Here is a 23744-nt window from a genome sequence, read left to right as displayed (position 1 = left end):
GCGCTTAGCCGGGCGTCTCACACAAGGTAAGCGTTCAATAAACGCCAATGATCGCCTTCCCTCCACAAAACGTTATAACTGTTCTCAGAAGAGACACAGAGTTGGTCTCCCTCAGAGCGTGATTGGTCCACAAGCATCAGCCTCACCAAGGGAGGGCGTCAGGAATGTGGCGTCCCAGGGCCACCCCACACCCGGGAGTGTCTGCCTTTACCAGAGTCCCCAGTGGAGTCAGAGGCACATGACAATTTGAGAAGCGCAGGCTCAGGGGGCTTCAGCACCCACATCTGACTTCATCCTGGTGTTGGTGTGGGCTCGGCACCTGCCCCTCCGGTGCTCCCAATTAGCACCTGGGCGTTAAGCCAGGGAGACCCACATTCTCACCTGCGGTGGGAACACGGCTTTGCAGAACGCAGCCTGCAGGACTACGCTCACGGACCCGAGACTGTAAACGTGTGGGGATCTGCTAAAAAGTTACCTAATGCGCAAACCTCGCTCTAGGAGAAAAATGCCCGTTTTCACATTTCATTATCTCTGAAACCAGCAAACGAAATCCCATCTGTAGCGCGTCTCAAACACAGCCAGGTGCAGCCGATGCATAAGCGGAGGGAAAATGTCTCCAAAGGGAACACGCTTTGCTTCCTATGTGAGAAGGGCCACAGTGAGTCCTCCAGGAGCAACAACGTGAGCAGGAACCGACCTTTACTGACAGAACGCTGAGCACTGTTCCCAGTGCTTCACGGGCATGAATTCATTCAGGCATGGTCACAAGCACCCATTCTCTATGCAAGAAAACTGAGACCCAGAGCGGTTAGGTCACTGGCCCTGGGTCACACAGCCACAGAGTGGCTGAGCTGGGATCCAAGCCGGGCTCCCGCACAGCCAGCCTGCACAACCAAACCCTTTCCAGCGCTGGCTGTGTGCGGAGAACAGGCACGGGGTGGACGTGAGGTACCAGCCGAGGAGGGGCTGGCCGCAGGGCTGTGGACATCCCTGGGGGCCAGGGCAGCCCCGCAGCCAGAACCAGCCTCCCAGGTAGAGACTGAGGGGCAGAGGCTAGTGATTGGATAACCGTAAGGGATCTGGACGACAGATCCCGAGCTGCAGCGAAGAACTGGTGCTTTCTTAAAAGCCTGCTAAAGCGGCTACCCCGTAAAAAGCACCACCACCTACCACACTGAAGTAGAAGACTGTGGGAGGAAAACCAGTGCAGTTTTTCCTTAAACGAGGACAAACTCCAACATCACGCTGGAGACTTGGGCTATGACTCAGACAGCACCAGCACTGGGTGGCCACGTAAGTGTAGACAGAAAGCCAAAAAGAAAAAAATAGAGCCCAGAGTCCTGAATGCATTAGCGTGAAAATAACGAGAGAGAATACAGACGCTGCTATGGGCAGAATGCTGGCGTCCCCCCAGAATTCATATGTTAAAGCCCTAACCGTGAGATGGTATTGGGGAGTGAGGCCTTTGGGGGTTCATTAGGTTTAGATGACGTTATGAAGGTGGGGTCCCCACGGTGGGGTTGGTGTCCTTATAAGAAGAGACATCAGAGAGCTAGCTTGCTTCTCTCTTTGCCACGTGAAGACACAGAAAGAAGGGTTCCGTCCACAAGCCAGGAAGAGAGCCCTCACCAGGAACAGAACCGGCCAGGACCCTGATCCTGGACTTCGAGCCTCCAGGACCGTGAGACACAAATGTCTGTAGTTTAGACCCCCAGTCTGTGGTATTTTGTTAGAGCAGCCCCACCTAATACAGACCAAGACCCTACTTCTGGATTTCTCAAAATGTATGCAATGGATACCATATAAACCAAGAAATGGAATTTCTATAGCTGTAAATGACCTCATGCCATATCCATCCACATAATATTTAGCAAATCTTGCTCAGTAAGAGGACTGGTGGAGAAAGGCCAAGATGGCGGGTTCCTCTGCTCCCAAGAGAAGGCTCCGGAGAACGAGTCCTCTGTGGCCAGGAGCAAAGCCTTGTCTCCTCCAACTCGAGTTCCTGGTCTGCAAAGTCACCCACCAGAAATACCTCATTCCATTTTTAACAAGCAAGATCAATAATGCCTCCTCAATTCCTCCAGCCAGACCCGTGAAGGGGCCCCCATTACTTGGCAACGGTGAATGCAAACAGAATGAGGTGGGGGAACACGTCACATTTTTCTTCCAAACTGGATGGAGAAAAACCCAATGAAGGAAAATTTATTTTCATTCTTTTGCTAACTATTGAATTTCTCCTCAAATCTTGACTCTTAAAAGCCACTGACAAAAATAATTAACCATGTCCACAATGAAACAAAATTGCTGGACGATGCAACATAACTGGGGGAAGAACCCCTAGCACCTACCTGTCCCCCTTCTGCACGCCCATGGGAACACAGTAATTCAGTTCCAGCCGGGCGATGTTGCCAAGCCTGAGGACGATGCCGGCACCGTAAGACCAGCGGATGCACTCGGCCAGCTTCCGGATATGAGCCTTGGGGCCCTCCCCTGCAGAGAGAGAAGAGGACGTGACCAACAGTGTGGAGCCCCTCACAGAGCTGTCCTCACACAAGCCCTGGTCCTCCTCCTTGCTGGGTGGCCTTCGGTGACATTTATAGCCAGGCCTGGATATTCAAAGAGAACGCATAAAGTGGGATTAGGACCGAAATCAAAGGAGGGCTTGGGAGTAGACTTCCTACTCACTGCACCAGAAGCCATTCTCCGCGCCTGGCCCTTTCTGTCCCCTCTGCCCAGAAGGGCATTTCCCCCGCACCCGGCGACCCAGGAAGCCCGGCTCTACGCCTCAGGCTGAGGGGCTTGTCTTCTGTGAAGCGCTCCAGACACCTCTTCACGTCCCCCTGGCTGGATGCATCTGCCGTGAGTTTCCTCTGGCCCCGAGCCCCCTTGCAGGAGAGGCAAACCCAACTCAGCTCGGGGGTCATAATGACCAGCAGAGAGCAGGTGCCCCAGAAATGTTTGCTGAGTGAACGAATAAGTAGATCTTCACAAGACAGCATTCGATGACGCTTTTTCATGTGTGTTTCATTCAACAACTTTACTCTGAGCACCGCTATCAGGCGCTTGAGGAATTTTTTTAAAGTGAGGCCCAGTCGCTAAACATAAAGACTCTATAATCTAACCAAAAGGCAGCTACGGGGGTGCCGTGCTTTAAACACAAGGGCAACCGCGCCCTGACGGTCTCGAGGCAGCCCGGGCCTTACCGTAGTTGAGGTTGCAGAGGTTCCCCGCGTTGAGGAAGAAGTGTGTTCTGAAGAGCTCCCCAAAGCCACCCTGGCCTGGCCGGAAAGGCAGTGGGGTGTACACGTGCAGACCGCCGGCCCAGTACGCCTCTCCACCCAGGTAGTCGCCTAGTCAGGGGACAGGGGCAGAAGAAGACAGAGACACACGCATTCGGAATCACGTGGAAGTCTCTACAGGCGAGACACGGGCCACGTGCAGAACACCCAGCCCTCAGGCTCTGTGAGTGGTGGCCCGTCTAACTCCCGGTGTTGGCCTCACTTCGAAGTCTTTCTTTTTCGCCTGGCTTATAAGCTTTAACTGGGGGAAAAAAATGCTAGTGTAGTTTAGAAAAGAATGAAATCAGAAATTTATCAAACCATACAACGGCTGGAATAAAACAACTGAACTCATGGGCGTCGCCTTGTCCACGATTGCAGATGACCAGATCGCGGCTGCCTGGCAGGTCAGACGGCTTCCTCGGCAACAACTTTGAGGCCACGAGACAGGAGACGGAATGCAGAATGGGCCTTTGCCGTTTCTGGAAGGGCTGCGCATGCTATTAATCAAAAGACACACGGCGTCTACTGCCCGCCGGGGAAGGAAGCGGCGTCCCAGCTCGACATGTCCAGGGAAGAGACTCGGTTTTGAAAGTTCATGGCCACTTAGGGTTTATCTGTTTTTGCCCAAGGTTATTTTTTGCCAAAATTCAAGACTATCTGCTGAGAGTACATAAATGCATTATTTCTAAAAAATGCTCCTATCCGTTCCATTTTAACTACAAATAGCTATAACATTAAAGCAACATGAAAACGAATAAAAATAGCCCTGAATGTTTATACTTTGTTGCAAAATACCATTTATAAAGTGTCTTAGTATTCCTTAATACAAAATGATGGATCATAACAAAAGTGAGTTGTCTCCAAGATTAACCTCAAGGAATAACCTGCTTGTCCACCTCAAGACCAGCCATCTCATCAATCTCTGCTTTAGTAGCAAAGTTCTAGAGGGAACAGAAATGGACAAGTAACAGGAGGTCAGCTGTGTTTGCTTTTCATTTCCCAGTAATTACACACCTCTTAAATAACCTTATTAAATAAAATAATTATTTTACTCTGGTCACAAAAGTAATACATTCATTGTAGAAAATCTGATAAGTAAAGGGAAGTAGAAAAAAGGGAAAATATCCTTTAATTTTTCCTATTCAGAGATAATCAGCTAACATCCTGGTGCCTTTCATCCAGTGAACTGTGATGAATAATTGAGAAAAAAACAATTGAGTCATCGCATACATATATACATAGATATATACCTCAGTCCTGTTTAAAAAAGCTGGCTTAATAGTTTAATATGTCTTAAGCACTTTCATCTAATACTTTCTATTGTTTGGAAATGTGATTTAAGTTTTTTTTTAAGATTTTATTCATTTATTTGTCAGAGAGAGAGAGCACAAGCAGGGGGAGCTGCAGGCAGAGGGAGAAGCAGACTCCTCACTGAGCAAGGAGCCTGACGTGGGGCTCGATCCCAGGACCCCAGGATCATGACCTGAGCCGAAGGCCGATGCTTCACCGACTGAGCCACCCAGGCGCCCCTGGAAATGTGATTTAGATGCCTGAATGATCAAATGGGTACCACACTTACCTAATCCTGTCTACTGTCATGCTGGTGTCTAATTTCTTGTGATGGACATTAGTCTGTCATGAGTCTCCTTAAACACACAAATATTTAAAACCTTGTCTTGCAGTATAATCTACGTACAGAAAAGTATACACACGTCCTAAGTACACTGCTCAGTATATTTCCCTACAGGGAACACACACCTGTATGACAAGCACCCAGACTGAGACTCTGGCATGTGCAGCCCCCCAAAGACTCTGCTCTCCTTGCTAACCACGCCCCTGCTGGCCAACAGCACAAATCGTTCTAGCCTGTCTCAAAACGTTACATGGACAGAGCCACACTTGACACCTCCTCTGGGTCTGGCCTTGCTGTTGCTGGTCCTGCATGTTTCTGAGGCTCGTTCATGCCATATTCAGCCAGCGGCTCTAACTCGCTCACCCTGCTCTACAGAACAGTCCACAGTGTGAAGATACAACTACTTATTTGCCCATTCTATGTTGATGGGCATTTGGGTTTCTAGGTTTCAGTTTGGAGCTATTATTATTAGTGCTCAATATTTTAGGCTCCTGATATACACTGTTAAATCGCTTTCACTAAAAGTGATGCAATTTACATTCCTGCCCATAGTATCTTACTGATGGCCTATCTAATAGGGTACTAACTGGAACATCATTGTGTTTTAATTTTCAGGCACATGATAGACTCCTAAACTTCCATACAGTCACTATATAATACTTCCTTACAAGGAAAAAAGAATAAATAAACTATCCCTAATATGTTACTTCTCTTTAAAAAAATGACATACTAATAAAGTACTCTAAAAACAAGTGACAAGAAATATGTATTATGTAAAAAATTTATGCACAGGGTAGTCATTATCTAGAGTAATAAAAAATGGAGACAACAGAGATGTTAAAAGAACAGAAAATCAGGATAGAATATTTTATAATGGAATGGTGTGGAAACATTTAAATGATGTTTTTGAAGATTTTAGAAACATGTGGAAATGCCTTGGATAGAATGTCAAGTGTCAGAGAGTGATCCAGGAAACAGGAATGATTGAAACTGGCTTTCCAGAGAGCAACATAAAGCTTCAAAATGTTCAAAATCCTTTGATCTAGGGATTCTACATCTAGAACGTTACACTATAAAGTAAAATTTAGAGATGAGCACAGAGACTCAATAGGTTATTCACAGATATACTGTTTTCTAATCATAAGAAAAAAGAAAGCCTAGATGTCTGACACTTGGCATGTGGTTTAAAGAGATGCCACTTCGGCAACAAGATGAAATATGCAGCCGTGGAAAACGACAGCGTTTCCCTCTCCGATCCACCACCGGCAGGGATGCACAACGGTACGGCCAGTTTGGAAGACGGCCTGGCACTCCCCTACAAAGATTATACAACTTTATCATACGATCCAGCAACTGCTCTAATTGCTGATTCCCCAAATGAATTGAAACTTTACGTCCAAACAAAAACCTGCACGTGAATGTTTATATCGGCTTTACTCATGACTGCCAAAAATTGGATGTCCGCAACCGAGACGTCCTTCCCTAGGAGGTGTATGGATAAGCAGACAGCAGCGCCAGTCACATGATGGAATATCGTTCAGCGATATAGAAACATGAGCCATCGTGCTGACACGTAAGGAGGAACCTTACATCCGTGTTGCTCAGAGGCCAGGCTGAAAGGGGCACATGCTGTAGGGTTCCGACTGTGTGATACTCTGGAAAGGGCAGGACCAGGGAGAGAGGACGCGGCGCGGGGTTGTCAGGCAGAGCTCGGGGGAGGGAGGGAGGCAGAGCGCAGGGAGTCTGGAGGGCACTGGAACGGTAGGTCCGGGCCACATGCATATGCCAGACCCCACGGCACCGCAGAGCACAGAGGGAGCCCGCGCATGAACTGCGGGATACGGTTTGTAATAACGCCCCAATACCGGCTCACAACTGCAATCAGCGCACCTCGCTAACGCCGATCGACGACAACACTAGGGCAGCGTCCACGGAAACTCGGGTGCTCGCGGCCCAACTTTTCTGTACACCTAAAACTGCTCTCACAACCAATCTACTAATTTAGCCAAGTTATAGTAGGTCAAGAAGATGAAATAAACTGTCGTTAAAAATGATCAAGCACTCATTCCTAGAAAAATCTTCTTCGCTTGCGTTACTGAGGGCAGTGGGAGAAGCAGGTGAGGACACAGTAGGTAAACATACCAAATGCGAGCACGGAGGCGTGCTTGCTTAAACAACAAGCGCTCCCACATATTGTCGCTGGGCAGTGAGATCACAGGTCGGTGCCCAGCATTTTTTGCTTAGATACATTTGCTCATTTTTCTACAGTTCCCTCAACAGGTATCTATCTGTCCGCACCTGCTGTGTGATAAATGCTGTGTTAGGTGCTAATTCTGGGGTGGTGAAATACGAACACCTATTATTGTGGTAATTGAAACAAGCATAGTTACCCTTGAACAGGACGCTGTGAACCAGGCAAGCCCACTTACACGCCAATTTTCCATCAGTACGGTTCTGTAAACGTGTTTTCTCCTTATGATTTTTTTAAGAACACATTCTTTTCTCCAGCTCACCTCATCGTAAGAATACAGTAGGATACATACAACCTACAAAATCGGTGTTAAACTGTTTATGTTACTGATGAGGCTTCTGGTAGGTGCCCCTAACCTCCTCCCCACTCCGCGGTTCAAGGGTCTAGTGTACATGCTTTCACAAATGAGATGTGACCCTAATCTTATCATGGCGGTCTTACAGGGAAAGCCTCACCTTCACTCTGCGGCCCAACGCTGTGCATGCTGAACCCACGCACACTGGTTGGTCCTCCGAGGTAAAACCTACAACAGAGAATGGCAGATGTCAGAAGAAAACCACCAGGTGGAAACCTACAAAGTACAGTGAAAGTGCAGAAAACATACAAGTGAGGCTCACGTTCGGTACTGGATTGTCGCCGACATTGTCCCACGGCAAAACTTTTAAGGATCAGGAGGATGCACTGGAGTACGGTGACTTTCATAAAAATCTAAACCAAAATCTAAACACTTCAAACTTCTGGGGATGTAAGTGAGATAAAAGGCACAACTAAAGACCCTTCTTTAGAAAAGAAGGACATGGGGACTGTCCATTATAAAGGAATTATCTGCTGTCCGTAAGAATTCATTATGTAACAGCTCTGTTGCAAAACGGCCTCCTATGTGTTCACATGCAATGTTAAGTTAAAAAAAAGGCAAGATAAAAATTATGTAACAGTATGATCCCAATTTTACAAAAAGAGGAAAATAATACTAGAAAAAACCAGACCAAAATAGAATTATTGTTATTCTGAGTTTTTTAAATATTTTCCACAGTGATTGTATAATTAGAAAAAAAATTATTACAATTAAAAAAATGAATTCCTCGGGCGCCTGGGTGGCTCAGTTGGTTAAGCGACTGCCTTCGGCTCAGGTCATGATCCTGGAGTCCCGGGATCGAGTCCCACATCGGGCTCCCTGCTCTGCGGGGAGTCTGCTTCTCCCTCTGACCCTCCCCCCTCTCATGTGCTCTCTCTCTCATTCTCTCTGTCTCAAATAAATAGATAAAATCTTTAAAAAAAAAAAAATGAATTCCTCTCGTATTCCTAATGGACTGGGTTACCACACTCTCTAGAATGCTCTCTGAACAAAATTAAAGGCGTGAATTAAAAATTACTTAGAAACCCCATCCACTTGCTGTGAAACCTAACACCTTATCAGAAGCCGACTCTAGGCCATGCTGAGAACAGGATAATGAAGTAAAATGATGAGGGGAGTGGTGGGGCCGCACAAGGCCAGCAGCTGCCCCCGCTCCCCGCCCCTGCCGACCCAGGAAGCCACATTTGGCTGCGGGGAGCAGTCCACACGCCTGGAACAGTGCAGAGGGAACAGGGCACGGTCTCTCCCATTTTCCTACCACATAAAGCCTCGATGAATATATTCATTTGAACTTGAGTTTAAAAGTCTATAAATGTGTTTTTAACATTTGGGATTTCTAAGCAACGCCTTTCTGAATGCCCCATTAACATTATGGAAACAAACAGCAAGCTCCATTTACTTTTTTAAAAAAATGATAAATCACACATATTCTTTGGAGATAATTAAAATGATCCAGGAAGCACAAAAAGCAAGAAGTCCTCTCCACCCCCCCACCCCCCCACCCCCGCATCCTGAGCCCCAGAGCTGATGCTATCCCTGGGCTGGTGGCTGGCCTTCTAGACCCCTGATGCTATCCATGCAAACACAGATGTGCACACGGGAGCTTCTGCCCTGATTCGAGAGCAGTCTGCTCAATGTGAGCGCATGACAATTTTAACTTGTAGACATCTACCTCGTTCTTTTTCATCATTACAGTCTCTTTAGAATGCCTGTATTTGAATTTAATAATTTCTATACTGGCAGTTTTCAAATTTTTGCTATTCTCAACAATGCTACAATGGACATCCTTGTACATAAATCTCTGTACATTTATAAATGTATTTCTGCAAATTAAATTCAGAGAGATGAAAGTGATAGGTCCTAGAGCTTACAAATTAAAAATTTTTACACTTCCAAACTATCTCCCATCAACTAGGCTAAACTAGTTTAAACTAAAACATTTTAACTAATGCAAGGTTAAAAAAAAAGTTTCTTGCCCTCAAGAACAATTATTAGTATTTCAAAGCCAACAAGCACGATTTCATACTCTGCTGATAGGAGTATAAATTGCTATAAGTTTTCTAAAAAGCAGTCTCCACCAACATTCTTGATAAGCTTTAAAAAATGTTCATATTCTTTTGAGACAGTACTTCCACATTTAGGAATCTCTCCTCAGAAAATAAAATGAACAAAACTTTACAGAGTCACATTTACAGGGTTACTTAGATGCAAATAATGAAAAATTAAAATGCAGCTTTTGAACCATTTCTCATGACTTGGTGAATGGGTTTACTCCGTATTTTTTTAAAACATTTTAGGGGAGAACACAGGGGCACCTGGCTGGCTCAGGGGGTGGAGCATGTGACTCTTGATCTAAGGTTTGTGGGTTCAAGCCCCACACTGGATGTAGAGATTACTTTAAAAATAAAATCTTTAAAACAGAATTTTAAAAAATTAAAAAATCAAAAGCAGAGAGAACATAAAAGTGTATGCAAATTACAGTATATCAACAACTTAATACAGACGTGTACATAAATTTACGTGTATATACACGCACAAAAGCACACAACCACAAGTAACAGACTCAAAGGAAATAGTCCCAAATGTTAACTCTGCTTATCATTGAGCAGGACTTTTTTTTTTTCACTTCCTTAAATGTTTCTCTGTATTTCTGCGATGCGAATGAACTGTATTCTTTCATGCTCAACAGGGAATGTTAAGATTTTTCATATTACGAAGTTAATTCCCTCCCCCTCAAAAAAGCAAAACATATTATTATGAAATATTGGATTTTTTGAAGTTACCTGTAACATAAAAACTAAAGTAAAATTTGAAATATTGGCTCTCCTAAACAGTTAAGCTTCTCTAAAATAACTTATAAGGAACCAACCAAAAAGAGCCAAAGGAAAGCATCTGCAAGGCACTCACTCACTCGTTATTCCTTACCTGTCCGCAATACTTGATGGTTTATCGCCAATGGGCACCAGCATCCCACCCCAGAGAGACGCTGAGAAAACCTATGGAAACACAAGCAGGGAGCCGTGATCTTTGGCGCTCCTTCCCCGCAATGAGCGTCCGTGCTGGCCGCCGCACTGTGCAGAGCTCTGGGTCGGGGCGCGGGGCTACAGACTGGGGACGTCGGACTGTGCAGCTGAGGCGCTACAGTTGATGGGGTTTTGTGGACACTTTTATGAAGACACAGCAAACACGAGCACACACCAAGCCCAACGCCCAAGCAAGGCAGGGCTCTCTTGGCTTCCGTTCCAACACAGGGCAGCCCCCCGCTTCCACGCGGGGTGAGGCTGAGCCCGGGGGGAGACACACACTGTCCGGCCAGGGGGCAGCAGCGCCTTCACTTCGGCCCCCGACCCTAGCAGACCCGGAGAGTGGCCAGCAGTCCTTCCTGCTTCCCCACAGGCACCCCCACTTGCCTTGATGGTGATGCCACACTGGGCCTCCCTCCAGACAGAAACTAGTTTCAACAAGGGGCCCAAAGCCCTCTACCATCTGGTCCAACCTCTGTCCTCCCTGTGCTGTCCCTCCTCCTCACCCTGTCTGGTCATGGCAGCCCCCTGGCCCGTCCGGGAACATGCTGTAGCTCCTGCCCAGAGAGCCTACAGCTGGCTCCCTGGCTTGGTTCTGGGCTGCGCTGCCTCACCCAGACGCTTTCCCGGACTATCTTCAATGGACCGCACCCCCTTTGGGCCACTTTCTCTTTACTCTGTTTTATAATTCTTCGTAACACTTGCCACCTGCTAAACTGTACACACGTGCTTGCTTGTGGGTCTCCCTTCACTGGAACGTGAGGGGGTGGGAACAGTGTTTTACGTGGTGAGGTACCCTTAACGCCCAGGCAGTGCCGGGCAGCTGACAGAGATGTGGAGGGCGGATGGGGAGGTGAGTGCGTGCATGATGAGCGGTACCCAGAGAAAGGCATAGGAACTGAATGCACAGTGCAGGAACCCCGATTGTGGTCTGGAGGCCAGAGGAGTTCTACAGGAGATACGCCAAAGTCTTAAAAAGGCAGGGAACGAGGGGCCGGTGAACAGCTGAAAGAAGGGACTAACAGCCAGCAGAGGACAAAGTACAAGTGCCTGGAAGTAAGAGAGCCTGGTCCTTTCGGGAAACGAGAAGGAGTTGAGCAGAACCAAAGCACAGGGAGCGGGGAGAGAGACGAGCCTGAAGACTAAGTGTGGCACCAACAGTGCCCACCTCACGCGGGACAGCGGTACTGTTAAGACTTGCATCTCACAAAGAGCAGCACGTCTGCGGCGTGGAGGAGGAGAAGGGGGAGCGACACTCATCAGAAAGGGACATCACAACCAAGGTGCGAAAGCGCAGCATGGGATCTGGGTGACACTGAGCAGGCAGAAGAGGCAGGGCTGGGTGCTCAGTGGCCTTCAGGGTGAGGACTCCTCCAAGCAGTTAGGGAGGTCAAGGGCAGCTGGGTCAACAGCTGTGCAAGCCAGTGGAACTGGGAGCCCGGGTGCGGGGTACAGATTCAGGAGGGAAGTAATAGTTGGTTTCAGACATGCTGAATTTGACGTGTCCGAGGAACAGAGTGAACACCCGGCAGCATGTGACTCTGGCACCAAGGAGAGCTGCGCCAAGCACACGGGCAGGACGAGATCCTCTGGGGAGAGTGGCAGCGTAGGACACCTCCACGAGAATCTAGGGGGGACATTCGCAAGGTGGGAGTGCAGCAAGCCTCGAAAGGACCCCGCAAAGAGGAAGTGGACACGTGGAAGGAGGACACAGTCATGATGGAGTCCAGTGAGGACAGCGTCGAGTGCAGTGGCGAGGGCCGGGGAGGGGACCGGGAGGAGCTCGCCGACTGGACAACGTGGGGGCCTCCGGACCAGCAGCGGCAGGGGAAAGGCAGGAACCACATGCAAGAAGCAACGACGCCAGGCCTGACTGGGGGCAGTGGTAAGTGACTGTAGAAGTAGACACGCATACCATCTCATTAAAGCTCACTCCTCGCCCCGAGTTTGGTGGTGGCGAAGGGCAGAGGTGGTGTGTGTGTCGCAGGGGGGCACAGAGAGCTGTCCCCAGTCTCCCCAGCCCTGGGAGGACTGGAGAACGAGCCGAGGGGCTCCTCTGCCTTGGTCAGAATCAGGTCACTTACTCCTCATTCCTGAGCAAATCAGGAGAAACCAAACCAAACCGGATTAAAGATTTAAAAAGAAATTCCCGGAAGCGCCCAGAGCCCTGCAGACTCAGCAAAATAAGGTGAAGCCTTGGAATTTCTTTGGAAGGGACCTCAGAGGGAAAGGAAGCGCATTCCTCTGCCCTCCAGACACATTTCCATGATGGCCCCGAGCTGACAAATGGGGAAGGGGCTCTCCTGGGGTCCCACATAAAATGACTGACAGGTTCCTCTTGAAGAGAGAAACGATCACTTCTCCCCAGAGTATCCTCAATTCCAGCTAAATTGAAAAGATCGAGCACTTCAGTTTCAAGCACTAACGTTCTGGGCTTCCCCTCTGGATGATGCTTTTACTATCCAGGAATTGAGTTTCCAAAAACAAGGGATAAAAATACAGGTGAACGGTCTGGCTGGATACTCACTGAATCGAGTAGAAGTTGTTTATTCAACTGAAGCTCGAAATCTTCTTTTATGAAGCTCACGTCCCCTCCAGTGTAGCCGGCCAGCTCCTGTTGGCGAAGGATCCGCATGTCAAATAGAGCAAACAGACTCACTACACCAGCTCCAAAACCATGTCACTCCAAGTACTATTTACTTTTGTTGTTCTGTATTTTTAAAAAGGCAGATTGCTTCTGTCTGTCCCCTAGAAGCTCCATTCTAGCTGTTATTCTAGTTGTTCTAGATGGTACCAGGGGACTGACATAACACAGAATCCTCAAACATACTGACTGTGCAGAATATGTTATGTTATGTTATGTTACTCCTGTATGTGGGGAGAAACAATGGCCACGGGAACATTCTGCTGCATGATATGGCTTGTTTGGCCTACTCGGTGTTTGAAAAAAAGAATTAGCCAATCTTGCACAATTGGGCACATTTGATGTAAAAATCTGATTTCTAGTTGGTCCTCTGATCCTGAAGATCAGGCAGACAGCACAACAGTGCACCCCCTGTTGGCATCCACCCCGGGGACCCTCAGGTGTAGGAGTTACCCTCCCTGCCTTGAGGTGGTCTCTTACCGGTGACCAAGGGATTAGCTCAGCCAAGCCTCAACTTTCCTCCCTGCCTAGTGAGTGACCCCATCCCAGAGGCCAGAACTTTATCTCCCCTCCACACTGTGGGGGCAGAACACTGCACTACATGGAGCAGTTCCAGAGCTGGGACCCTCACATGGGACCGACACCCCTGAAAGCCATTCTAGAACAATCTCCATAATTAAAGGAAAGCATTCAATATAGAAAATGTGCCTACTGGGTGGGACTCTCTCCCCTCCCGGGTCACCGAGCCAGCAGGTCGCACGTAGGTAAAGGAATACTACCTGGTTAACTTTCAGCAGAGCACCTCTTCTGGGCAAGATGGAGGAGTTCCGTGAGTCGATGACCATTGCATGCTGAAAGAAACGTGCATCTCAGTATTTCACTTCAAGCCATCGTGTCAAGTAAGAAGGCGTACTTCCTGAGCGCTGACCACAGGCCGCGTGCTGTGCCCAGCCCCTTGCCCTATCACATCACTTCACCTTCAGAAAAGCCCTCTGGGAAGGCAGTTCCTGGTCCCTAATTCACAGGTGAGGGAACCGAGAGGGTGGAGCAGACAATTCATGGTCACCAGCTGGGAGATGCCGACCTGTCGCTCGGCCCATCCTCTCAAGGAGCTTGACCCTGACCTAAGTGAACTCGGCCAGCTTTCAAGCACATCCCACAGTCGGCTCCCAGGCACACCTTCCCATCTCCGCTGACGATGCTTCAACAGAATAATTCGGGGCGAGTGCCCAGAAACTCACAAAGCCGCCAGCAGCCACCCAACCCGTGACCCTTTCCGGTCTGTCCCATTGCTGGCGAAGGCTATTCTCCCAATGCATCTAAATACGTAGTCAAACGAGGAAAGCCCTTACCGAAAGAGATGATTTCAGCGAGTGCCCACTTTCCTTCCGGACAGCAAAGGACGCCGTCCTCGAGAGGCAGCCCAGCTCCCGCCACACGCCCTCCCACTTGACGGTGTGGTTGGTTTTCCATATGGGAAACTGCAAGGACATGGGGGTGGGGGTGGGGGAGCCCACAATAAGCCTTTCTGTGCTGTACCCATGGGGAGTCGTCCCCCATCAGGCCTCAGAACGAGGCACAGAAATCTTGTTCCAATTAAACACCTAAGATACGTATTTTGTTTTGTTTTGTTGTTGTTGTTTTTACGGTGTGTGGGAGGGAGGAAAAGAAGGGAAGGCGGGGAAGGGAGGGAGGGAGGGAGGGAGAAGGGGAGAGAGCTGTGATCCTGCTCAAAGCAGCAGGACTGTGCTCCGAGCAAGGAGACAGGTGACCTGTGAGAAAGCCACACTCAGCGCCCAGCTTGGTAACCCACAGGCTGCTTTCCGGGCTCTATGACCTGACGCTCACCCCACCTGGCCCAGTCCCCGGTCCAAAGCCAGTATGAGTGACGGCGGAGACCCACATCAGGCCCCGGGGAAGAGGGAGGAGACGAAGGTGCTCACGAGTGAAGAGCATCCTTCCTGCAGCCAGAGGCCTGAGCCACGTGACCCCCGGGCAAGCAGCACCTGCCTCTTGCCCTGACCCTCTGGCCCCAAAGTCAGGCCCGCCCATCTCAGGTCCCCATCACAGAGAGACACCCAGGTTGCTCTGGAACAGTGAACACTATCTAGTGGCCTCAGGCAGTGTGACGATGATGTGACTCCTACAAGTAAGCCAGGTCACTTCACATTCCCGGCGCGGTCTTTCGCTGGGCATTCCCCGTAGCCCTCAGGCCTGGCTCCCAGGGTGAGAACTCGGGGCCACCCGCCTCAACTCTGGTTCTCATCGAGCATCCACAAGGCACGGTATCAAGCAGCCAGGATCCAGGGCAGCCTTGCCCACCTGCCATTTCCGCACGTAGGGCCACATGAGACTCAGCTACTCCCCCAAATGCCTGAGGAAGGTGCACGGCTGGCCTAAATCATTCCCTCCTTCCTCATAAGGCAGCTCCTAACAAGAGAAACACAACCGCCCAGAGGAGACACATCTATGTCTCTGTGTTCACAGTCAGGAGGATGAGGCAGGGGCCAGATGGTGCCCTTTTCCTCCAGGAGCTCATCTCTCAAGCCCAGGGCCACCAGCTCCCAGTCCTCTGTCCCTCCCATTCCCCTGGCCCCTCTGCCATGCACCTCCCCAAAGGCCTCGTTCAACAGAGATGGCCTTCACCCCTGCTATGCCTTGGGGCTAAACCAGCTATCTCTAAGCCTCCTAAGAACCTGCTCTTTAAAAGAGGCTTAGAGGGGCACCTGGGTGGCTCAGTCGTTGAGCGTCTGCCTTCGGCTCGGGTCGTGATCCCAGGGTCCTGGGATCGAGCCCCGCATCGGGCTCCCTGCTCAGCCCGAGGCCTGCTTCTCCCTCTCCCACTCCCCCTGCTTGTATTCCCTCTCTCGCTGTATCTCTCTCTGTCAAATAAAGAAATAAAATCTTTTAAAAAATAAAAAATAAAATAAATAAAAAAGGCTTAGAAAAAAGTGATAAAAGGGGCACACGGGAGAGAGATGGGGAGGAACCCGCACACCAGGGCTCACCGCCGGTGGCCTCTGGAGAGCTGCTGCCGGACAGGGGCTGGGAGGGCAGCGCCAGCTGGGCGCCCCCCGACCCTGCCCAGGGCAGAAAGGCGTCCCAGGGCTATTCCCAGGAGACACGGAGAGGGGGCCACATGGAGAACTGAACATGGAACTGCAAGCGCTCACGTTGCATCCCGAGCCAGGGGCCGCTGGCCCCACTCCGTGCTGGGGGCTTCGTGCCCCTGGTCTGCCCGCGAGGCTGAGGAATGTAAGCGGCCAGTGTCTCCAGTGCCTCAAGGCACCGACTGCAGGGTTCCAGCACGGGTCCCGGACCAGAGCTGCCGGGGCGCGGATGGAGAGAACGTGCCGGCCGTCCTCCCCGAGACGCTGGTTCAGCGGGCAGGCGGGGCCCAGGACCTTGCATTTCTAACCAGCTCCCGGGTGAGGCCATGCTGCTGGCCTACAGACCGCGCTTACGTTGGGTGTCCACTCTTCCCTCATGAACCGAGCCCGGAACAGGAGGGGAGCCCGCACGGTGTAGAAAGGGAGAGAGGGCAGGGGTCATCGTAAAGCCAAAAGGTGGTCAAATGGTAGGAATTCCATCTGCTGCATTACGTCAGATCCTGCTAGAAGTACATAAGTGCCCACCAACGAGGAAAGCTTTCAGTAACCCGCAGTGACCTTGCTGGCTGCCAGAAGCTATGGACCTCAGCACACACGAGGAAGGACAAACACACGGCATCGCAGGAAGGCGCCAGCCAGGAAGCACCCCACAGCAGGGCGAAGGGCAGAGGGTGACCCCGGCCACGAGGCCCGCACTCCAAGCGCCAGACTGCAGACAGGCCTGCCCGCCCTGGCCCGCCCCCTCTTGCTGACTCTAGCGATCAGCGAAATAGGCCTTGTTCTCACTCAAGTGCACAGAGGGAGGGACGAAAGGCTACTCACGCTGTACTCGGCAGACACTCCTCTGTCTGTCTCCCGAAGTGAGCTCCAAGGGAACTGGCCAGTAACTTTATATAAGTTTACAGAGAAGCTAGGAGACAATGGGACAGAGCTTTAGATGCTCAGTGATGATAACTCGTACACATTTAAATCAATAGATCTAAAAATACACTTCCGGGGCTCAGTGCCACGAGGAAAGCTGCAGCGCCTTGTGACACACCACACAAGGGCGAGCTGCTTCAGCCAAGTGTCTGTTCACAACCAACGCATCTACTTTAACTTATAACCAGGCCACTGTACTCAATCGTCTGTTGGCTTCCTACTTTCTCTCGAAGTTTCCGGGCCGTGGTTTGAAGAAGGACAGGCCATACGAAGTCTCTTTGGTTCCATAGGAAAACTGAAAAGTCACCTTTTCTGCACGGCCTAGAAGATTAGGGAGTTTGAGGCCAAGCACCTAGGAGGAAGAGAAAATCAGCGGTGGTTTACACGGAAGGAAGGGTAACTGTTAAGAAAGACTCTGCTGGCAAAGGGAGCCTCATAAACCCAGGACAAAACCGCGGACTACAGATCTGGCCTTTCCTCTTTAAAAATGTACCTTTGCTGAGTGGATATGCAACCCCCCCCCGCTTCTGTCTGATGGTGAGGGGCAGGCTCACTTGCTGACTGCAAAGCCAGGGAAATCAACTGTACAGATTGGGAATTCAGGGGAATTTGAACAAGAAACTTAATACAAACATTCTCCAAATCACTCCTAATTAACCACTGATGTTACCTACTGTTTTCAAACAATGTGAAACATACTACAGTCGGGATGGGGTGAAACAGGGGAAGGGGCTGAGGAGGGTACTCATCATGATGAGCACTGGGTGATGTGTGCAACTGGTGAATCACTCTCCTGTACACTTGAAACTCAGCTAACACTGTGTGTTTGCTGGAATTTAAATTAAACGAAAAAGTAAAACATACTATAATCAGGTCTAGGAACATCAGTGAGACACCATCAGCTAGCCTAGAGATGAAGGTGTGTGAGAGTCTTGAAACCACCATCAGTTTTGAGAACAGTCACATTTAAAGGCTCATTATTAAAAGTTCTGCTAGTAGGAAGTATATCATACCATACTGCCTTCGTTGTTCCCAACCATGGTGTTGTAACTGCCCGTTAATCTCCTTAATTCAGTTACTTCAAAGGTAACGTCTAACCCATTTGGAAGCGCATCATCACCTACGTACACAAAAAATATTGAACAGTGAGACAGCTCGAACATGCGGTTTTATTTTAGGTCCCACTGCTAAAAAAGACAAAAAGCCATTTGAAGGTTCATTTCATTTGACAAACACACCGTCTATTTTAAAGTTCAAGAACAGTCCACCACAAAATCACAATATACCTTTGCACCTAAGAACCTGCATCTAGTTCCTGTGGTAGAAGATATCAAACAAGTCAGATGCTACAAGGAGGGAACTGCGAGCAGCGATATTTGCTTAAGTGCATGCTATCTGCTAAGGGCATTTCTTCTTCTCCTACGGAGTCCTTGAGGATACTTGAGGCAGCAATTCAACTGCCATTAAAACAGAATTCTTGTGACAAGAGGGACTCTAGTAACCCCAAAAGAGAAGCAACAAACTCAATGCAAGTTCAGAGGTGACGGTCCCTGTCTTTCCGCGAGCCAGGGGTGCGGTGGCTGTGGGATGATGAGGGCCCGAGTCGGCGGCAGCTGTCCTGGCACCCACCACAGGCCCCAGGGTGCTGGGGGGGCAGGGCTGAGCTCTGCAAAGGACTGGGGGTCTCTCATAGAAAGGAAGGGCTGACCCCCCAACCCCGGCGGGGCAGTTGAGCTGCCTTAATGCTGGCTCCTCGATACCCAGACTCAGCCCAGGCCGGAGCCTTGGCACCATTTTTTTTTAATTTAATTAAGAGGCTTTCCTGTTTAGAGCGGCTTTAGGTTTATGGAAAAATCGAGCACAAAGTGGAGAGTTCCCGTAGAGCCTACCCCCACCCACACGCATCTCCACCTGCAGTCATCTTGCATCAGCGTGGTAACGTTTGTCACAAGTCACAAACCCACAGCGAGGCCTCAGCAGGAACCACAGTGTGGTCTGCACGGTTCGTCCTTGCTGCTGTACATTCTACAGGGTCTGACACATGGATGACGGCGGGCACCCCCATCACAGAATCATGTAGGGCTTTACTTCCCCAACCGTTCCTTCTCACGAGTTCCCAGGTAATGCTAACTGCCGCCGGGATGGAGCACCCCACAGAAGCGCCCCCGCGGACCACACGCACGTCACGTCGACGGCAGGCAGGAGAGCGCTAAGGTGAAATGCTGCCAACCAGACGTGGCCCCAAGAAAAGCACTCCAGGGGCGCCTGGGTGGCTCAGTTGGTTAAGCGACTGCCTTCAGCTCAGGTCATGATCCCACGGTCCTGGGATCGAGTCCCGCATCGGGCTCCCTGCTCTGCAGGGAGCCTGCTTCTCCCTCTCCCACTCCCCCTGCTTGTGTTCCCTCTCTCGCTGTGTCCCTCTCTGTCACATAAATAAATAAAATCTTTAAAAAAAAAAAAAAGAAAAGAAAAGCACTCCAGAGTAGCGGACGGGCCACTTCTGTCACTCACTTGTCTGATCTGGGGCAAGTTAAACCTCTCTGAGCCTTGGTTTCCTTAGCTGGGAAACATCTTTTCTAAAATAACGCCAGTCACTTCCCCGGGTGTGGGTGAGGATTCAGTGGGATCCTGCACACACACGCTCACCACGGAGCTTCGCCTGGGTACAGCTGTGTCACTACTCTCACTGAGGGGGCAGGAAGGGCTGGCTGTCCCCCCCCACGGCCCCTGACCTGCTCTGCTGGCCCGGAAGCTCCTTCGGAAGGAGACTATGCATTGCTCGCTGCTGGCCTCTCCCTGGTACCCAGCACAGGGCCTGCCTGCGGCAGGTGCTCATCAACCAAAGAGTACAAGTTGACTAAGCTGGCAGACTTGTGCGAAGTCAAGCAGCAAACAAATGAGCAAAAACTGAAAGTGAAATCTGAGGCCTGGTGCCCTCCCACTGAAAGCACACATTTAGATGGAGCCTGTCTGCCAAGAGCCCATTTGGACACCGGTTGGGCTAGGCTATCCCGAATGAAGCCTGGCTGACCTCCCTTGGGATCCTCCCTAGAACGCCTGCACCATCCACCGGTTCAGATGACAGTATCTTCAAAGTTCACCTGTCCTCCCTCAGCCCAACATTAAAAAAAAAAAAAAAATTCCAATGACCCCCCTGGGACCGTGAACTACCAAGACCTTTGTGCGTGATAACCCTCCAGATGCTATCTGTCTGGCCACATGTTCAGCTTCTGTGATCCTGCAGGATGGACGGGAGGGATAATGAGGGATATTACGCCACAGCAGGTACCTTGACACGTATCAATCAAAACATCCACTTGTCTAAATATTCCTAGGCGAAGCAGTTTTTCTCGGGCTTCATGAGATTTCCGCATCACCTGTGAGAGAAGACAAAAAGAAAAGGTCTTCCTCTAGGACAGGAGCACAGCTGGTGGCCATCTGACCGGCCTGGGGGTTTAGCACTGCTGCTGAGTCACTGAGAAGGCGGCCCCACGGAGACTAGACACGTGAAGGGGATGGACAGCACTCAGGGAGCAACAACACCCCGTTCAGAAGAGCAAACCCCGAATGAGGACAGAAAGCAGGTGCATTGACAAGATCCCTTTCACAGAAACAAACAAACAAACAAAAAAAACTAGTCAAAATGCACCCTGCCCGGCAGGACTCCTCGGAGGGATGACGATCTGTCGTTACAGTGGTTGTGTTTGGTGCAAGGGAGACCATGTTGTGTGCCTTTTTGTGTTGCTCGTGTTTTCTAACCACTGTTCTGCTTTTTTCTTTCTTCAATGTTGACAGCGGTGTCTTCTGAGGCCAGCAGTCCTTTCCTGCTGGAGGGACAGGCAGAAGTAGAAGGGCAGGGCAGGAAAGGCTCTCGGGGAGCAGAGTAGGGCAGGACTCATAATACGCATGGCTTAGAGCCTGTCCTGCAGGTAAAAGGGGACTGACTTCGGAGCTTCCAGCAGGGGACAGACAGGGTAGAACTTCCTCAGGAGAGACAACTGATAGTGTGGATGAACATGGAGAAAGAAAAAGGGGCAGAGGGAGGCAGGAGGAGCTGCTCACAGCAGCCCTGGGGCCTGGGAGGGCAGCTGTTGAGCACGGGTCACGGTGCTGGGGGAGGACAGACTACACACACATCACACGCGGAGCCCGAGGACGGTCACTGACTGGTTGGAGGGCAGGAGAGAGAGGAGACTATACCAACTTTCCGCTCTCGGCTAAGCACTTCTGGGTACCATTAGAGAAACCACTGAGAAGTCAGAGACAGAGAAGGAAGGGCCAGCAGGGGCTAGGGGGAAAGGGACGATGAGTTCCTTCTCTGGCCACATAGGGTTGGAGATGTTTGTGGCGATCCCATGAGGAAATGCTTAGCAGGCAGGTGCATATTCGAGCCTAAAGCTCAACAGAGGCCTGGCAAGAAGTAGAAGTGGGGGGCCCTACCACACAGGCTGTAGTGAGACCAGGGGTGTGGTTGAGAACCCCCAGCAGACAATCCTCATGGAAAAGCAACACATAAGGATGGTCACAGAGAAAGAAGCTGACAGTGCAGCCTAAAGTGAACGTGAGGAGAGGGGCAAGCAGCCCAGGAGAGTGTGGGATCTGTGGAAATCAGGGGGAGAGAAAACGCTGAGAAAGAGGGAAGATAAAAACAATCTCAAAAGACAACAGAACAAGAGAAATGTATTCGTGTCAGTGACAGAGATCACTTCTGTCCTATGCGAGGAGCCCTTGTAAATTAACAAAACCTAACAATCCAATGGTAAATGGGAGACACCAACAGGTAATTCACAAAATACGTGAACGGCCAGTAAACCTGGGAAAGGTGCTCAGTCTCATTCACTGGGAAAAAGCCCCAATGAAAACAAGGACACAGGGTATTTCCCTGACAGGTGGGCAAGAATTTTAAATGTATTAATGCAACAGATCTCCATATAGTATCAAAAATGAAAGGTGCAGGAAAATGTGGGGAATGGGGTTATTGTGTCTACATGTGCGTGACACACACCATACAGGAGCCCCAGCCCGCTGACCCCTGGGGAGTAAGACTGGGGCCAGCGGGGAAGGGAAATGCCTACCTTTCAGTTCAGTATCCTCTGTACCACCAGATGGTTCGATGCTTTTTAAAGATTGTGCTTATATATTCTTTTTTTTAAAAAAATAGCAATTTTCAGGGCGCCTGGGTGGCTCAGTTGTTAAGCGTCTGCTTTCGGCTCAGGTCATGATCCCAGGGTCCTGGGATCGAGCCCCACATTGGGCTCCCTGCTCCGCGAGAAGCCTGCTTCTCCCTCTCCCACTCCCCCTTGCTTGTGTTCCCTCTCTTGCTGTGTCTCTCTCTGTCAAATAAATAAAATCTTAAAAAAAAAAAATAGCAATTTTCTTTAAAGTGAGAATGGTCAAACACTGTCTAAAGATTAAGGAATGTGGGTACTGACAGGGGCTGCCTGAACCTGGCCTCCAGGAGGCTGGTGGGGACTCTGCCTCCAACGTGGCTCCAAGGGCAGAAGGATGGAAGGCACTGTCCAAGGAGAGGATGGAGATGGTAGATAAATGGAGCAAGTGTCCCAAGGAGACAGCAGGAGTGGGTAACGACAGAGCACCCACCCCACGAGAGCATGCTAGAGCGCTAAGTGGGGTGCCAGGGAGGGAGTCAGCAAGCAACGTGGTCCGCTCCTATCACAGTGCTGGTGCTTGTGAAGAACACACGTATGGACCAGCCTCTGCAGGAAGAGAGACTGGAGGGAAGGGCGAAAGCAAACACAGGTTAGGTTTTTGGGAGGCACCCAGGGAACCAGGGTAGGGGGCTCGGCTTGGGGGCACTGAGGCTCCCTTCAGGGTAGGAGGCAAGGTTATCAGCGGAGAGGCTGGGGCGGGAGCTCGGGGCTTTGAGACAGATTTGTAGGTTCTTTAGAAGGGAACGGAAACTATGCCAAGCAGGGAGACTACTTGCCTCGATAAGGTTTTTCGCCTTAAAAACATCTCCAATTTCACATATGATGATATCATCTTTAGTTCTTCCAAGTCCATCAAAATGAACATGTTGAACAACCACCTAAATGTGACGAAGGGACATGGATTATCACTATTTTTTTTTTTTTTTAGGTTTTAAATGCTGGTCTTTTTTTGTTTTTTGTTTAATTCCAGTATAGATGACATACAGTGTTCAATTAGTTTCAGGTGTATAATTTAGTGATCCGACAATTCTATACATTACACCATGCTCATCAGGACAAGTGTACTCTTCATCCACATCACCTGTTTCCTCCACCCCCCACCGGCCTCCCCTCTGGTGACCACCAGTTTGTTCTCTGTAGTTAAGAATCTGTTTCTTGGGGGGCGCCTGGGTGGCTCAGTTGGTTAAGCGACTGCCTTCGGCTCAGGTCATGATCCTGGAGTCCTGGGATCGAGTCCCACGTCGGGCTCCCTGCTCAGCAGGGAGTCTGCCTCTCTCTCTGACCCTCCCCCCTCTCATGCTCTCTATCTCATTCTCTCTCTCAAATAAATAAATAAAATCTTTAAAAAAAAAAAA

General features: G+C 49.9%; 1 protein-coding gene across 2 annotated transcripts in view; it reads right to left on the bottom strand.

The window, feature by feature from the left end:
* Positions 1–23744, bottom strand: part of SAMM50 (SAMM50 sorting and assembly machinery component) — a 35660-nt gene that overhangs the window by 4583 nt on the left and 7333 nt on the right. The window contains exons 3-14 of one of the 2 annotated variants that reach the window (XM_081822606.1): positions 23166–23267; positions 20508–20595; positions 18232–18338; positions 17440–17570; positions 17120–17207; positions 14540–14668; positions 13967–14038; positions 13071–13157; positions 10446–10516; positions 7621–7688; positions 3204–3350; positions 2349–2490 (exon numbers count right to left, since the gene is read on the bottom strand). In XM_081822606.1, coding sequence (XP_081678732.1) covers positions 2349–2490; positions 3204–3350; positions 7621–7688; positions 10446–10516; positions 13071–13157; positions 13967–14038; positions 14540–14668; positions 17120–17207; positions 17440–17570; positions 18232–18338; positions 20508–20595; positions 23166–23267 — 1232 coding nt within the window. The remainder of the gene's footprint in view (positions 1–2348; positions 2491–3203; positions 3351–7620; positions 7689–10445; positions 10517–13070; positions 13158–13966; positions 14039–14539; positions 14669–17119; positions 17208–17439; positions 17571–18231; positions 18339–20507; positions 20596–23165; positions 23268–23744) is intronic. The other variant, XM_081822607.1, reaches the window with a different exon arrangement.

This window comes from Leptonychotes weddellii, chromosome 5 (assembly GCF_054177405.1).
Source record: "Leptonychotes weddellii isolate Sample4059 chromosome 5, ASM5417740v2, whole genome shotgun sequence".
NCBI lineage: Eukaryota > Metazoa > Chordata > Mammalia > Carnivora > Phocidae > Leptonychotes > Leptonychotes weddellii.
Note: the sequence above shows the minus strand (reverse complement) of the source record. Positions and strands in the feature narration are given on the sequence as shown.